At 42.3% G+C, this 18,482-nt stretch overlaps 1 protein-coding gene across 1 annotated transcript in view; it reads left to right on the forward strand.

Moving 5' to 3' along the window:
• The window catches only part of ICA1L (islet cell autoantigen 1 like), a 72,496-nt gene that overhangs the window by 8,021 nt on the left and 45,993 nt on the right, over positions 1–18,482 (forward strand). The window contains exons 3-4 of the mRNA XM_030580555.1: positions 12,297–12,335; positions 18,065–18,230. Coding sequence (XP_030436415.1) covers positions 12,297–12,335; positions 18,065–18,230 — 205 coding nt within the window. The remainder of the gene's footprint in view (positions 1–12,296; positions 12,336–18,064; positions 18,231–18,482) is intronic.

The raw sequence follows: 18,482 nt of genomic DNA on the forward strand, positions 1-18,482 counted from the left end.
GCATCCGAGGGTCCTAAAGGAGTTGGTGGATGTGATTGCAGAGCCATTGGCCATTATCTTTGAAAACTCATAGTGATCAGGGGAGGTCCCGGATGACTGGAAAAAGGCTAATGTAGTGCCCATCTTTAAAACAGGGAAGGTGGAGGATCCAGGGAACTACAGGCCAGTCAACCTCACCTCAGTCCCTGGAAAAATCATGGAGCTGGTCCTCAAGGAATCAATTCTGAAGCCCTTAGAGGAGAGGAAAGTGATCAGAAACAGTCAGCATGAATTCACTAATGGCAAGTCATGCCTGACTAACCTAACTGCTTTCTATGGGGAGATAACTGGGTCTGTGGATGAGGGGAAAGCAGTGGATGTGTTATTCCTTGACTTCAGCAAAGCTTTTGATATGATCTCCCACAGTATTCTTGCCGGCAAGTTAAAGAAGTATGGGCTGGATGAATGGACTATAAGGTGGATAGAAAGCTGGCTGGATCATTGGGCTCAACAGGTAGTGATCAATGGCTCCATGTCTAGTTGGCAGCCGGTATCAAGCGGAGTGCCCCAACAGTCGGTCCTGGGGCCAGTTTTGTTCAATATCTTCATCAATGATCCGGAGGAGGGCATGGACTGCACTCTCAGCAAGTTTGCCGATGACACTAAACTGGGAGGAGTGGTAGATATGCTGGAGGGTAGAGATAGGATACAGAGGGACTTCAACAAATTAGAGGATTGGGCCAAAAGAAACCTGATGAGGTTCAACAAGGACAAGTGCAGAGTCCTGCATTTGGATGGAAGAATCCCATGCACTGCTACAGAATAGAGACTGAATGACTAGGCAGCAGTGCTGCAGAAAAGGACCTAGGAGTTATAGTGGACGAGAAGCTGGATATGAGTCGACAGTGTGCCCTTGTTGCCAAGAAGGCTAACAGTATTTTGGGCTGTATAAGTAGAGGCATTGCCAGCAGATCGAAGGACGTGATCATTCCCTTCTATTCGACATTGGTGAGGCCTCATCTGGAGTACTATGTCCAGTTTTGGGCCCCACACTACAAGAAGGATGTGGAAAAATTGGCAAGAGTCCAGCGGAGGGCAACAAAAATGATAAGGAGGCTGGAGCACATGACTTATGAGGAGAGGCTGAAGGAACTGGGATTGTTTAGTTTGCAGAAGAGAAGAACGAGGGGGAATTTGATAGCTGCTTTCAACTACCTGAAAAGGTGTTCCAAAGAGGATGGATCTAGACTGTTCTCGGTGGTACCAGATGACAGAACAAGGAGTAATGGTCTCAAGTTGCAGTGGGGGAGGTTTAGGTTGGATATTAGGAAACACTTTTTCACTAGGAGAGTGGTGAAGCACTGGAATGGGTTACCTAGGGAGGTGGTGGAATCGCCTTTCTTTGAGGTTTTTAAGGTCAGGCTTGACAAAGCCCTGGCTGGGATGATTTAGTTGGGAATTGGTCTTGCTTTGAGCAGAGGGTTGGACTAGATGACCTCCTGAGGTCCCTTCTAACCCTGATATTCTATTCTATGATTCTATAAATGTATTCAAGGCAATTATGACACCAGTCCTATTTTGGAACAAGGCTATTGCTCAGACAATTTATCTTCTAAAATCTATCTTTTTACAGAGCAAAGTTACTTTAAAGCTCATCAGTTGTAATTAACTTTTTCAAGCTATGACACTGAAATCTGACAACTGGGTTTTAAAAACTTGATTGTAGCTTTATTGCACATTTCTTTGCCAGCTAAATGAACCTTGTTAAATTGTACCAATGACAAAGAGACCTATTGCAAGTTACTGAATTTTGCTAACTATCAAGTGAACAAAAATAAAAACATTCATGATGCATCATCTGTTTTTGTCAGTTGTAGTTTAATTAGTACTGTATAATGTACTGATAATATCCCTGCATATTATTCTTAATAAATGAAGACCCTATTACAGCGCTCTGCTATCACATCTTTGGGAAGTTTAGTTTAATTTAGTAATTTACTAGTACATACTAAACAAGGATTAAATGAGTTTAAGTGCATCTGCATTAGGGAACATCATTTGTTTAACTACACAGATTTCAAATTAATTTAGTTAAAACTGTACAACTTTTTTAATATAGAGAAGTCCTAAATATTGAGAAAATAGATGCATATTGGGTAAATGTCAATATGTATTTGTATAATACCACACTGACTCCATTCATTAGATTTGCTTCATTTCAGCATGCAATCTGTTTTCTCTTTTAAAATAAAAAAAGTCCCAGAGAAGATGTATGTATGTATTCTATCTACAGAACAGGTGAGACATTTAATGAACGCTCCTAAGGGCTAGAGTTTTTTTCTACATGATTTTTCTGTGGAGAATTTTGTTGTAGAAAGGAATCAAGGATGAGAAAAAAGTTTTCCAAAAGGTAAAGAACAAAACACTTATTTTAAACCTCTCATGCTGTTCTAAGTTTCATGAATCAGCAAGCACCACTTGCTCAGTCACACAAGCTTCCTCCTCTCTGGTACTAACTCTGTAGCATGAAGAATAAGAAACTTACTCTTGTGTGGCAAGAAACTTGACACAGCTGATCAAAAAAGATTGCAGGGAAGATTGATGAGATTGGCAAGTAAACAACTTGAAAGAAAAGGTAAGAAAAAATGAAGATAGGTTAGAAGTGGCAAATTATGAAGCCTGAGGTGTCACAATGCTGGATGTAAAGCTTTTAAATCAACCACTTCCCTCATAGTGTTCTTTCTTTAAAAAAAGTCAAAGTCCTAGAAAACTAGATGTAGGAACATTAGGAATGATAATCAATAAACCAGACAGATAATTCACCTTTTTTTAAAAATTTACCAGAAAATCTGTTGGCTTGGATGATGTTTCTGGCTACTCTTAAGGAGAGTCAGAGCTAACTGCATAAGCAGTGTCATGTTGGTAGCATATTTTGATCCTTGAGAAAGAGTGGATGGTGTGAGAAATGAAAACTGGAGTTATGCATCATGAATATTCCCTCTGATTTAATGCTAATACTGTATCCAAAACAAATTGCATTATCAATAATTTGAGAAAGAGAAATGGTGACATTAATAATGTAACCAAGGAAGCAATACCTCAAGGGAAAACATTTTCTAAGATAAGGATTCTGCCTCCCAACTAGATACAAGTGAGGAGGACTCCAGGATAATCTAGTAAAGATTATCACTGCACAGGATTATACTGCGAAATAGTGGGATAGGTACCCTTTATCCTGTTAAACAGAGCAGGTTGAATATAATTTGGCATCTGACAGACATTGATATCAAACCATTTTCACTGTTTTTCATTAAATGATTTATTTACTGGATATACTTTTCAGTATTCAACCCGTTCTATAGCTGTCTGAATATTTGGCAAATATTAAATATTTATTCGTGAAATACAAATACATTTGAATATTTTTCCCATGCTGTTTGACCAGCTCTTTTATTGAACATGGACTAGCTATATTAATTCTATTAGTTTCTCTTAGAATTTATCAAAATAAGAGGAGATACGGAAATACACAAAAAAGGTTCAGTGCATCTGGAATTCCAGAGATGCTTCAGTAAGTTTTCAATCCAAACCAAATAACAGAAAGCTAATATATGATTAATACAGATTAGAAACAAGCAAGACACTTAAATAAATGGTTAGGAAGAATGGGGCTGCTACAGTTTTCTTTCCCTGAGGGGAAAAAGGGGGGGAGGGGAATTATATTTAAAGGCAGAAGACTTAATGTAACATTATGTGGACTTTAAGCACCAGAAGAGAATAGTCAGTCAGATTGTCCTGTCACTTATAATTCAGCCACATGGCATACATTATAGTTAATATCTACAGAAGTCAAGAATTATGACAGGCTGGTCAGAACAGTGGTAGATTGTCCAAGAAACTGTGCATAAATATCTTAGAGTTTGAGCACCTCTGAGGTACTATTTATTTAAAAGACCAGTCACTATCAACATACATTCTTCCCAGTTAAAACCTCAGAGTTGAGATATTTTCAAAGTAGCATAGGAGTTTTTAGACACACATCTTCCATTAATTTGTATGGGAAAGGCATCTAAAACCTTTGAGCTGCTTTGAAAATCTCAACCTAGATACAAAGATGAAATTTCACGCAGCCAGAGCTCAAATAAAAAAGTAAGGATATGTTTTCTTCTGCCAGGTATATAGTATAAAATATATATCTTTTTTAGCAATCATGAAGTAGAAAACAACAACACACATGCCCTCTAATTCTCCTTTTGTTTTCTTAATTCTCTTGGAACAAGTTCCCTGCTATCTTATATTGCCTGCCCATAAATCAACTGCCTCAGAATCATCATCATTCATCTATCAAGCACCTACTAATCCACCTATTCGCAGTGTACACAGGCTGTTTTGCTGTTCATTGCTAAAGCCTCTGTGGAGTCTCTTATGCCATAAAATACTACATATGTAGAAAAGGTATGTCAAAAAGTGCATCAACTGTACACTTTTATTTAAAAGACCAGTCACTATCAACATACATTCTTCCCATTTAAAACCTCAGAGTTGAGATATTTTCAAAGTAGCATAGGAGTTTTTAGACACACATCTTCCATTAATTTGTATGGGAAAGGCATCTAAAACCTTTGAGCTGCTTTGAAAATGCACTTTTTGACATACCTCCAGAGCCTTATTTCCACTGGGCCCTATCCGTTTTCCCTAGGCCTTGCCTCCGCACATTAGTCATCTAGAGTGGGATCTAAAAAGGGACTAGGCATAGCAGTGCTGAGCATCATGATGCTTTACTTTTAGACTCCTAGAAAATCACAGGAACAACATTGCAACCCAAAAGGTTGAGTTAGGTACCTAGGCTCCCTATACAATGAATGAGGAGAGAAAGGTGCCTTAGAATACAATTCACAAAACCAGGCAGGGAGCTGCCTAAGCTAACCAGTAAGAGATGCTGACCAGAGGGGTGTGTGTTAAGCCCTGCTTCCCTCTCAGTGATATGCACTTACGTGTGAGCTGCAGGGAGGAACCTAGCTATAGTAGTGATCCATGCACTGACTGAAGAAAGGTGCATGATTGCCTAAATTGTGTGTGGGACTTGAAACAAAACAAGTAAGAGAGGGAAGTGTTATATCCTTGGGGGCAGCCGGTTTAGGAAGAAATCACTTGAGGCCAGACAGCAGACAGCTAACAAAACTACCATTTATTTACAGACACAGAGCTCGCCTAACCGGCTGAAGCTGGCTGGGCTATCCCTTAATAATCTAACTCAGTTGCCATAGGAACAAAAACCATGACAACCAAATACACAACGTATTCCTCCCCCCCAATAAGAACATCCCCTAAATAAAACACACACTAGACTAGAGAAAGAGGGTAGACTGCCTCCATTCCCAGCTAAACCCTGGGGATTATTTTGCCCCATAACCATGGGTTCGCCCTAGCTAAAGATCCAGCCGATGAGGAGGCCTTCTGTCTCTAGGTGGATTACGGTGAACTTCTGGTGTTGTTGCACCCGAAAGTACCATGGGCTCAGGGTCTGCAGCACGAACAGGTGAGGAGGTGGTATCAGCTCGTACTGGGCAAAGGGGTATCTCAGCCGCCGGCAGTAATGGAGAACAGTCAGGAACAGGTGATTCGTGATTCAGTGTCTCACCAGAAGAGGTGAAGTCAGACCATGCAACTGCAGATGTGTCCTGAGGACTGGCATGACCTGGAAACAGCTGATCTACATGTTGCCGCCAGGTAAGATTCTCTGCAGTCCGGACTGTGTAGGAAACAGGTCCTGTTTGAGTGATGATCGTAGCAGGGACCCATTTAGCTCTGGAAGTATAATTCCGAGCCAAAACTGGCTGTCCCGGGCTAAAGGTTCGGTCTTTTGCTCTGGGTGCCCGTCTGATGACTCGATATTGCTGCTGATGTTGCACAATTTGTCGGGGTTCAGAAGGTTTCAGCAGATCAAAGCAAGTGCGCAGCTGTTGTCCCATCATTAGAAAGGCCGGGAATGCCTGGGTCATAGCATGAGGTGTGTTTCTGTAGGAAAGTAAGAAGGTATCCAGACGCTTTTGAATGGAGTGTTGTCCCCTTGCTGATTTCAAAGCGTGTTGCATTGTCTGCACAAATCTTTCAGCTAATCCGTTGGTGGATGGATGATATGGTGCTGACGTGATGTGGTGTATCCCATTTGCCTTCATAAAATTTTGAAACTCCTGAGAGACAAACTGCAGTCCGTTGTCGCTCACAAGTTGTTCTGGCAGACCAAAATGACTAAAGAGTCCCCGCAGTTTTTGGATAGTACTCTCTGCAGTAGTGGACTGCATTATAGAGACTTCTGGCCATTTAGAATGGGCATCCACTGCCACCAAGAACATGCTTCCTTCAAGGGGTCCAGTGAAGCCAATGTGAATACGTTGCCACAGGTTTTCAGGCCAGTCCCGTAGGTGTATGGGTGCCCACTGGGGTGCATTCCTCACACCCTGACATGACATGCAAGCTTTTGCCTTCTCTTCAATAGCACTGTCCAATCCAGGCCACCAAAAATAGCTTCGTGCAGTTTCCTTCATGCGCACTATTCCACAGTGACTGGAATGTAGCTGTTCTAATATCTGTGATCTCAGTGGTGGTGGAATAATGACACGTCTCCCCCACAACAAACAACCACGTTGGACTGATAACTCCATCCTCCTGGACATGTAGGTAACAAGGTCGGGTGAGACCGGAGAGGTTTGTCGAGATTTTCCATGCATCACCAGGTCCATAAGTTGGGACAATACTGGGTCAACGCAAGTTGCGTTCTTTATCTGAGTAGCAGTGATGGGTGTATTCTCTACCTGTTCAAAGTAGAGGATTTCCTTTTGGGCATTATCTTGATGTTTGACTGGCAAAGGCAACCTTGAGAGGCCATCTGCATTGCCGTGCAGAGTGGATTTCCGATATTTGATTTCATATGTGTGTGCTGAAAGTAACAATGCCCAACGTTGCATACGACTAGCAGCTAATGGAGAAATGCCTGTGTAGGGTCCAAAAATTGATGTCAGAGGTCGATGGTCTGTGAGAAGAGTAAACTTTCACCCAAACAGGTACTGATGAAACTTCCGAATTCCAAAAACAATTCCTAATGCCTCACGTTCGATTTGGGCGTAGTTAGTTTCTGCTTTGCTTAGAGTGCGTGAAGCAAAAGCAATAGGTCTCTGTTCTCCTGAAGGCATAATGTGTAACACGACTGCTCCCAATCCATAAGGGGAGGCATCGCAGGCCAATTGTAGGGGTAAGATGGATCAAAGTGCGTAAGAACTTCAGAATTTAGCAATGCATCCTTAGCTTTGTTAAATGCAACCTCACAGGCTTCAGTCCACTTCCAGGCCTTGTTCTGCCCCAAGAGCTCATGAAGTGGTTTTAGCAGTGTGGCTAACTGTGAGATTAACTTTCCATAATAGTTCAGTAGTCCTAGAAACGAGCGCAGCTGGCTTACATTTCAAGGTGGGGGAGCCTCCACAATAGCTTTAACTTTTGCAGGGGCCTTATGAAGACCTGCAGAATCAATGATGTGTCCCAAATATTCAACAGAGGGCTTGAAGAATTCACACTTGTCTTTGCAAACTCGTAGGCCATACTCTTCCATCTTTGTAGGGTAGCCTCTAAATTCTTTAAGTGATCCTCTTCATTCCTTCCAGTGACCAGGATATCATCCAGATAGCACTGAACTCCTGACAAGCCACACAAGATCTGGTCCATAGCCCTCTGGAACAGGGTGGGAGCAAACGTTATTCCAAAGGGTAGGCGACAGTATCGATAAAGCCCCTTATGAGTCACAATAGTCAACAGCTCTTGGGACTTTTCATCGATGTGCATTTGTAAATATGCTTGACTCAGATCAATCTTACTGAACTTTTGTCCCCCAGCCAGGCCTGCAAAGAGGTCATCGATGCAGGGAAGAAGGTATTGCTCTGCACACAACCCTGGGTTGACAGTGACTTTAAAATCACCGCAAATCCGGAGAGAGCCATCTTTCTTCACTATTGGAATGATAGGAGTGGCCCATGAGCTATGGGTAACTGGTATTAGGACTCCACTGGTGACCAGGCACTCCAGGTCTGCTTCAACTTTTGGCCTGATGGCATATGGCACAGTTCGGGCTTTCAGATATTTTGGTAGACTGTCAGGTTTAATGTTCAATGTCACAGTGATTCTCTTTATACTTCCCAAATCATCTCCAAAAACAGCAGCATGTTTCCTTAGTATAGGGGTTAGACTGGTTTCTTCTTTAGTCATCCGGTACACTTCTGCCCAGTTCAGCTGAATCTTCCCAAGCCAAGACCTCCCCTTTAAGGCTGGGTAGTTACCTCTCACCACAAACAGTGGCAATTTAGTAGCCTGTCCATTGAGCTCCACCTTAACATCAATAGTGCCCAACATGGGCACAGCTTCTCCCGTATACGTCTTCAGAACAGTTTTTGTTGCCTTAAGCAGAAGATGCTATAGCTTTTCTTTATACGCAGTCTCGGAGACCAGCGAGACGGCTGCACCGGTGTCCAGTTCCATGCGTATAGGTTTGCCATCCAACAACGGGGTTACCCAGTATTCATGTGAGCCCACCGCCAAAGACAAAACATGCAGTGGCACTTCCTCTTGTGATGAGGTGTCACCTTGATCATCCTGGGTCTGCTCTAGGGTATGCAGGGTTCCTCTTTTTGTCGGCCAGACCACAGGCCTCTTTTTCTTTTGTTTACAGACACATTCAATGTGTCCCTTTTTGCCACAGTGTCAACACAACAGGTCCTTACACCAGCATTCTGATGCCTAGTGACCTGGCTTACCACAGCAGTAACATTCTTGACTCTGCACAGTTTTGTGGGTAGGTTCTTGTGACACTTTTTGCACCCTAGGGGATCCACCGATGTATTGCGCCTCCCTTGTAGCCAGTTCCATGGAGACAGCAATATCAACAGCCTTCTGTAATGTAAGCTGAGCCTCTGTCAGTAGGCACTTCCGTATAGCTTCACTGTAGAGGCCACACACTAACCCGTCATGCAGGGCATCATTAACATCTCTTTAAATTCACAGTATTCTGCTAGCTTTTTAAAAATTGCTACAAATTGTACAACTGTTTCATCTTCTTTTTAGTCTCTTTTGTGGAACCGATATCTTTCAGCAATTACCAGTGGTTTTGGGGAAAAATGGGACCCCAGGATTTCCACGATGTCACTGTAAGATTTAGTCTCAGGCTTAACAGGGTGTAGTAAGCTGTGTAACAGGGAGTAGGTTTTAGCCCCTACAACACTTAAGAATATTGGCACCTTCTTTGCTTCTGTAATGTCATTTGCAATAACAAAAAGCTCAAAACGCTCAGTATACACATGCCACTGCTCTATATTCTCATCAAAAGGTTCCAGTGGCCATGATTTTTAGTTTCACTTTCACAGTCAGTGCAAACAAGCAGTTTTTTTGTTTGTTTGTCCTTTACCTTGACTTCTACTTCCTTCTGTTACTGGAGCAGCACCGGAATCCCATCCTCATCGCCACTTGTTATATCCTTGGGGGCAGCCGATTTAGGAAGAAATCACTTGAGGCCAGACAGCAGACGGCTAACAAAACTACCATTTATTTACAGACATAGAGCTCACCTAACGGGCCGAAGCTGGCTGGGCTATCCCCTAATAATCTAACTCAGTTGCCATAGGAACAAAAACCATGACAACCAAATACACAACAGGACCCCTGTTATAATCTTTAGCCTAGTGGCTTAGGGTAGTCACCCAGGATTTGGGAGACCACCAGTCAAGTCTCCCTCTTTCTCAGGGAAAGAAGGGATTTAAACAGGGATCTGCCACCTCTCAGGTTAGTGCCCTAACCACTAGGCAGTGGAATATTATTAAGTGGGTCTCCTTCAATTTCTCCTATGAAAGTTGTTCAACTTTAATTAAATACTGGAATATTTAAATATTACTTGAGCAAGAGAAAGAGTTAGAATATCCATGTAGCCTAGTGGTTAGGTCCTCCTCTCCCCCAGCTGTTCTGTGTGAACTTGCCTGAGGGTCTGCATCCCAGATCAGGTCCCTGCACATTACTTGGGCAGCCTATCTTTGCTAGTTTGTGAATTGCTCTGGGGCTTTGATGGGAGACAGGTTCTGGTTTCCTATCATCAGACAGTAGTGTGCATGCTCAGGCAGGAGATACGCATCCGGGTACCTAAAGTCAGGCTGCAGTGCACATGCCCAGCATAAAAACTTAGGTACAGTATGTGTTTAAGTGCCTACAGGGTTAGGCAGCAGCTGAACAGGAGTTTTGTGGATCGCAGTGGCACTTAAAAACAGGACTTAGGTGCTAAATACTTTCAGGGGGTCCCACCGTGGTCCTTTATCTTGCAATTGGATCAGTGCAAGTGGGTTCTTTACCCTACAGAGTCTCCTTGAATATGCCTATAGTGCACGTTAAAGCCCAGGTCTGCGAAATACAGGCTTGTGGACTTGATGTTTCCTAGCCAGCTTGAGCATCCACACTGCACTGTAAGCCTGGGTTTACAATTATTGGACCCAGGTCTCACAGCCATGTTAACACGTCCGTACTGCACTACTTAGACCTTCTGGCTCAGGTCTGCGGCTTGATCTGCATTCACTCTGCAAAAGGGCAGGGCTTGGACCCGAGTCACAGTGGGACTTGGGCTCTAACCCACACCCCTAGTGTCCTAGAACCCAGACTGATTTGTGCTATTTAAAGCCTATACCCACCCAAAACTAAAGTACCTCCCCCTCTATTGAGAGGGAGGAACAACTTGACCTAAGCATCAGCTGACTACAGGAGACAACAAATGAAAAAACAGGAGCAGATGATGTTTGGTCAGAGCAACATCTTAGTAGGAAATAAGAGGAGTGGGAAATGGACACTAATATAGGGTTGCCAACTTCCTACTCGCACAAAACTAAACACCCTTGCCCTGCCCCCTGCCCCTTTTCTAAGGCCCTGCCCCCACTCACTCCATCTCCCCGTCCCTCTGTCGCTGTCTTTCCCCACCCTCACTTACTTGCTCATTTTAACTGGGCTGGCTCAGGAGGCTGGAGTGCAGGAAGGTGTGAGGGCTCTGGCTGGGGGTGTGGGATGAGGGGCTTGGGCACAGGAGGGTGTTCCAGGCTGGGACTGAGAGGTTTGGAGGGTGGGAGGAAGATCAGGGCTGGGGCAGGGGATTGAGGTGTGGGATGGGGCCAGAGGTGCAGGCTCCAGGTGGCGCTTACCTGAAGCAGCCAGCATGTCCCCCCTCCGGCTCCTGTGTGTAGGGACAACCAGGCTGCTGTGCTCTTCCCTGTCCGCAGGTGCTGCCCCCACATCTCCCACTGGCCGCAGTTCCCAGCCAATGGGAGTTGCACAGGGGTGTGCTTGGGGTGGGGGCAGCATGCAGCACCCCCTGGGTGCCCCTGCATGTAGGAGCTGGAGGGGGGAATGCCGGCTGCTTCTCGGGAGCCACGTGGCGCAGAGGCTAGCAGGGAGCCTGCCAGCCCCACCAACCGGACAGTCAATGGCCCGGTCAGCAGTGGTGACTGGAGCTGCCAGGATCCCTTTTTGACCAGGTTTTACGGCCAAAAACCGGATACATGGTCACCCTATTAATGCTCAGTGCTATTCTGGGGATTGAAAAAGTAGGTTTTGTTTTCATTACAACTAGGTAGGAAACTAGTTTCCCAACGCAAAAGAATATGAGATTTCAGAAATTTTTCCATCCCAAATTGGGACAAAGTCAAAATCTCAAATAATTGTGAACCAATAATCCAGATTGGATCAATTTAAATGTTTCATTCTGACCTTTTATTCCACCTTCCCCCGCCCCCACACACTATAAATTAACTTACATTTTGAAACAGAAAGTAGTTTAAAAAAAAAGAATTTTTTGGTTTAGAAAATATTGAAACATCTCATTTCAACAATTTGAAATTTATTTCAACCTGGGAAATTCACTGAAACTGACCTTTTCCTGTGAACAGTTTTGGTTTTGATGAATTGTCATTTTTCCAACAAAAAACAATTAATAGAAAAATTCTCAACCAATTCTAGTTTTAATTTCTTACTCCCACAACTCTGAAGATTGATTTCTCCAAGTTCTCAGCAACTTTAGATAAGTGTGAGGTTTTTTCTCTCTCTCTTTTGAAATATTGTTTTAGATCAAGTCCTCTTCTTCCCTCCTGTAACCATGCCCCTGCCCAACATATAATAAATTTCTTTTTATTGCTCTTTTATGATTCAGCTTTCAGTTGCTATTCCTTCTCTGTACTAAGTGTGCTTTTTCTGGAATATGTGGTTGAAGTGGAAAGAGGAGAAAAACATGTTTTGGTCTATTTCCATAGGTGTAACAAGAGCCACAGCAGAATGGATAACCCTCCTAGGTGAGTCAGGAGTGTGTTACTTTATAGCAACATATAATACCCAGAAGAAAAATATTACTGAAAAAAGAGAGCCTATTGAAAAAATTTAGCATTATCCTTCCTGGGGAAAAAAGGCTGTGAAAAGACTGCACATGGTTTATAATGTTAAAAGAAACAAAATAATCTTTTAAAAAATGTTTCATTTGACTGATTTCTTTTCCTACTATCCCTCTATCTCCTATCTTATGCATTGAGTTTTCTTCATGACTCCTCCACAACTTGAGTGTTCCCTGACCCTGAAGTGGTTTACAAGAAGTGACCTGAAAAGTGTTTCAGGTAGCACAGCCATGTGGAAAAGAGGAAAGCTTCACACTGTTTTTGAGCCAGAGGAGTAACATAGGCTTGAAAATTATATAAATTTTTAAAAGGTCACCTTAGATTAAGACAGGCTACAAAATTATTTCCTGTAATGGTTTTCAAGATTGCTTTTTGAAAAAAATGTAAAAGCCAGTTTTGGCTAGGGCACAAATACTCTCTCTTTCCCATCTTATCTGATGTTCCTCTCCTTCAGTACCCAGCCACCTTTCTCTTATTTAAACAGTCTTCCGTATGAAAGGTCTCCGAGGTTGAGTCCACACTGTATAAAAGAACTAATCCTCTGGATCCCCTCTCAACTGGTATTGAAGTAATTTGCCTTGCTGATGTGGCAGGAAGCAACACTCCAGGTAGACTTACACCAGCAGTACTTGCAGCCTGGGTTCCACACGCACAAGTCTGTTCTAGTGTGTCAGCCTTAGCTTTGATATTCCCTTTTTATTTAGTTTTGTCAACCTAAATGTTTATTTTAATATTCTGCATTTATGTTCTTGAAGGAGATTTCTCCCCCCTCCCATGTTTGCCTCCTAGGAATTCATCTATTCTATATGGCTGCATACACTGTTTACATAGTTAGATTCCAGTCCTGCAAACATACAAACGCATGAATGATCCCATTGAAAGTTATGCAATATTAAGCATATACATAACTGTTTGCAGGATTGGGGCTTCAAGCTCTAATCCTGCAAGCTGATCTGTGCAGATCAACCTCTATGCCCATGTGGAGTCTTGCTGAAGCTGATAGAAAACTGCACAGAGTAGTTTGCAGGATAGGGTCTTTAATAAGAGTGACCGTTACTTTTTGGTAGAAATAGCCCCAGTTAGGTCTTCATGAACTTCATTTGAGAAACAAAGAGATGCTCAGTATCCTGGTTACTGGGCACCTCTGTCCCCTTTCTGGTCTCTCTAAGTGCATGCCCTCAAGTATCTGGTCAACCCTGGGATGGAAATCTCTCATAAATAGACCAAGTTATTAGCTACAATACCCTGTGTATCAACTGCTCTTACTCTGTAGGACCAACTGAGTTCAAACACCTGCAGTTCTTCTCTGGGAGTCTCTGACCAATGGCATGCTGTGATAAACCTGTCATCTTAAAACATAAGTATTGTTTATTTTAACAGTAAGAACAATGCATTTAGAGAAAAAGAAATTTAAAACAGTCTACACGTTTCTCTCTTACCTAAAGTCTTATCGTCACCTGGTTGTAAACTAGGCAGACCTAACTTCTTCCAACACTCTCAGTAGGTCCCTGTGTCTCAGTGTGATTCCCCCAAACAACTCTCTCTCCCTTCTTTTGAAAGAGTAGTCCTAGTTAAACTTGCCACATCTCTTTTGATCTCCTGTGTTCTCAGGATTTTCCTTTCTGGGGATTGTTACTTAACTCTCAAATGTTTGCTGAGAAGTGACTTATTCTGAGCCATTCTTTCCTATCCTGTTTGTTTTTCTCATCCTATTAAAACTAAATCAATATACTTATACTTTAAACATGCCAATAACCAGGTCAACATGCAGTATTCATAAATTACAGAGCAGTTCCAGATCAGTCACACCTAATAACCTGCAGGATCAGGCCTCAAGAGCAATAGTATCCAGTAGTGCTAATCTGCAATGCAAAGCGCATCTGATCCAGTTTCTAAATCAAGCTTGCATGTATCACATGGAGATGTTGTGTCTGGCATCATTTTACAAGGCTTCTAGAATTGCAAGGTTTCAAATAACTGTTTCTTCTAATACACTATCTGACAGGATCTTAAAGTTGTGAAGCTGTTTAAACTTTCTCTTCTTTATTTAAGATAAATATACTGAAAAATGATATAGCAATGACAGATGGTTAGTCCTGATCCTCTAGAGCCACCTAACGTATGTTCATGTCCACAGGCTTTAATTTCTTCATTAAAAATTACAGTATCTTCTTTATTGTATAGACATGTTTAACATTTGTTGTTATTACCAGTTCCAAACAGTACAATGAACTGTCCACATATCTAAATAGTTGTAAAATATCTGGGACTATTCTATGCAAGTTTAATAATCCTATTATAGCCTTTTTTTTTTTTAGTCCCACTCTTGCTAGTGTTCCCTATCTATCCTGGCATGTTCTAGATGTGGTTTAAGATAATAGGGGCTATGTCACATAAATATTTAAACAAGTCAAGAGGTGGAAATGTTTGACAAAGAGAAAAAATTTGATGCTCACTGTTTCATTTCTGTTCTTTGAAAGGACATGCCTGCAAATCTGATAGTGTTTTTCACAATACAGGAGCTGAGGGATCTATAGAATAGATTTTTTCATGATTTACTATGCCATTTCATTTAAACCTTGACAAAAAATATACTATCTAGAATTTGTATAAAATATGTAGTTAGTTATTACAGCCTTGGAATACATAATTGTGATGGCCTCTAGAAGGGGTGACCCTTCCGTTACACTATCCCCATTGCACCTCTGTACAACTACTTCTGTATTGCTGTGGAGAATGGACATTCATGATGGACCAGAGGCGCCAACTTTCTAATGTGCCAGGGGAGTTCGATCTCTGCTTTGCCCCAGGCTCTGCCCCCACTCCACCCCTTCCCCAAAGTCCCGTCCCAGCCCGGGCTCTTCCTGTCCCCGCCGTCCCTCTTCCTGACCCCTGCTCTGCCCCCTCCCCTGAGCATGCCCCACCATTACCCCCCACCATCTCATGAACACTGCAGAACAACTGATCACGGTGGAAGGGAAGGGGAGGCACTGAGTGGCAGGGCCGCCAGCAGGTGGGTACTGATTGGGTGCTGCTGGTGGGTGCTCATTTTTTCTTCTCTGGGTGCTCCAGCCCCAGAGCACCCACAGAGTCAGTGCCTATGTGATGCACACCCCCTTTTGAAAACAGAAATTAACCAGTCAGATTTCTTTCCTCTATCCCTGATAAAACAGAATGAGTGTTATGTTGTTTTAACAGGATGATCAAAATTGCTCCAGTTGCCAAGCAGGGATTATTTTAGTCTAAGGATATGTCTTCACTGTAGAGTTAATCAGGTTATTTAGCCTCAAGTTAACTTTTCTTAAATTAGCCTAAATGGAGTGAGTGTGGCCGCACTCTGAAATAACATTTGAGCTGTAGAGTGGTCATGTTAGTAGCTGACAAGTTGTACTAACTGCAGCTGTAGCCTGTACCCCGACAGACCAGGAAACTCCAGTTACAAGCACCCCCACACTCAAGGGTTTTTTGTGGGTGGATGGGACTTGAATTGGAGCACCAATTGAGGTATAATTCTAACTTCTCTAACTCAGCAGTGAAGACAAGCGTTAATTGTCCGGTGAATTACAAAGAGAGGTGCAGCCGTATACAGTTACAACATTGTAAAGTTAGATGAACTTTGTTTAAATGAGACAGATGTTAATCAGAATGAATTGGAATCTACCAGATTGTCCCAATTAAGTGAGTTATACTAAAGAATGCTGAAGAAATCATAAACTATGACAAATTTTATTTAGCTTTGTTCTTTTTGTGTGTATTGTCAGTTTGGCAATTAGATTATTTTTATACAAAATCAAAACATGTCAACGTTGCTAGGAGCAGTGCCAGGGTTTTTGGCACCCTAGGCGGGAGTCCTTCCACATTCCTGGTTGGCGGCAATTCGGCAATGGAGGGGTCCTTCTGCGCTCCTGGTCTTCAGGGCACTTCAGCAGCAGGTCCCGGAGCGAGTGAAGGACCCACCGCAGAATTGCTGCAGAAGACCCGGAGCACGGAAGGACCCCCCGCTGCTGAATTGCCGCCAAAGACATGGAGTGCAGAAGGACCCCCTGCCGCCGAATTGCCACCGAGGGCCGCAAAATGCCACTCTCCCAAATCCTGGAGCCCTACGTGACCGCCTAGGTCACCTAAATGGAAGCGCCGGCTCTGAACGTTGCAAACCTGTGAAATGTCTTCCAATGGACTCTTTAATGAAAATCAACCAATACTTGTCAGGTCTTCACATGAGATCTGAACTGGTGTGACTTTGGAGAACCTGAAAGATAAAAATTTTGAGGCAAGTTATGTCCCTTTGACTTTGTTTTTGGGGCAGTCATGATAGGTACTGACTCTGTGGATGCTCTGGGACTGGAGCACCCACGGAACTGGCAGCCCCACGAATCAGCTCCTCTCCCTCCCTATCAATGCCTCCCATCCACTGCGATCAGCTGTTCAGCGGTGTGCAAGAGGCTTTGGGGAGGAGGGGGAAGCAGGGACAGAAAAATGTAGGGGAAAGGGGCATAATGGGTCAGGAACAGGGGCTTGTGCGAAGGGGTGGAATGGTGGTGGGGCCTGGGGCAGAGCAGGGGTCCAGCATCCCTCAGGAAATCACAAAGTTGGCGCCTCTGGCATTCAGTATATATTTCATGAACAGATGTGTTTTTGGTTGAGTCAGTTGGAAATTACCTTTAAACCTTTGAAAGCATGCTAACATTCAATATATCTAACAGCTATATAGACAAAACGCTGATATAATTTCTATTGAATGAAAATCAGTTATCTGAGCTTTTGAGCCAAAAAGTTCCCCCATTTAGTGTTTCCAGTGCCTATATTCTACATATTTTAAAGCTAGGAATTCTGATCTTTGTTAAGTCAGTGACCATAAGCAGAAGCACCATGTCCAGTGAAGTAGCTATGTTTGGGGTAGAAAATTGGAAGTTACAGATACCTGCAACATTGTATGTACAGCTGGTTGCATTTTTTTTTAAATGAACCTATTTCTCCCATTGGAAAATATGGGTTTGTCAAAATAGAACTTTCCTGTGGGAAAGCTGATTTCTGCAATTTTTTTCCTTTCTTTCAGAAATCAAAACATTTTCTTTTGAGAAAAGTGAAATGTCAGCTCCAAAAGAAAAAATATTTTTAAACTGTCTATTTAAAAGTAAAGAGTACTATTTCAAATTGATATTTTGACAATATTTTAAAAATAATTATTTCTTAAAAATAAAATAAAATTCTTAAAATAATTTTTGCATAACAACATTATCAAGATGTTAATTTTTTTAGACCTTTTTGTTTTGTGAAAATTTGAGTTCCCATCCCAGTTTGGGATGAAAACAAATATTAAAATATCAAAATTCCTTTTTCCATATAGCTCTAATTGTACTAATCACTTTCAAGCTACGCTGCAGTAAATAGTCCTAATGATTAAAAATATGTAAGTACCAATTCAGACATCATTATGATGGACTATGGGGCTTTCATACCAACTAGACATAACGTGCAAATAGATTTCAAAGAGCATTCAGAAAGTACTATGTCAGCACTGATTGGCTAAATTGTTTTGCACTGGTAATATATTATTAATTTCTTGTTTTGTTGCATACATAGTAAATTGTTGAAACAATTCTTTGATCTGTTTACTTATCTCTTTCTCATAGTCACTCCAAGGATACCCATGGAAAATATAGGTCAGAAGACCAATCTGTAGTCAGCAGAATGCAGAAGAAATACTGGAAGACAAAGCAAGTCCTAATCAAAGTTACAGGAAAGAAAGAAGACGAGCATGTGGTTGCATCTGATGCAGAGCTGGATGCCAAACTAGAGGTAAATGTAAGGATTATGTGACTATGTCTATACTACAAACTTTGGTTGATGCAAGTTACATTGCTGTATAGCCACCAAAGTTTGTGCATTGCTCATGTGCATTGCTCATGTGCATGCATACTTGGCTGCTTGCGTCAGCACTGCGCATATTCTCTAGGTGTAATTGTGTTGATGTAAAGTACGGTGCACCATGGGTAGATATCTCAGTGTGCCTCATGCTGCTGTTCGACAATATCTTTTGGGAACTTTTCA

This window comes from Gopherus evgoodei, chromosome 11 (assembly GCF_007399415.2).
Source record: "Gopherus evgoodei ecotype Sinaloan lineage chromosome 11, rGopEvg1_v1.p, whole genome shotgun sequence".
Taxonomy (NCBI): Eukaryota; Metazoa; Chordata; order Testudines; family Testudinidae; genus Gopherus; species Gopherus evgoodei.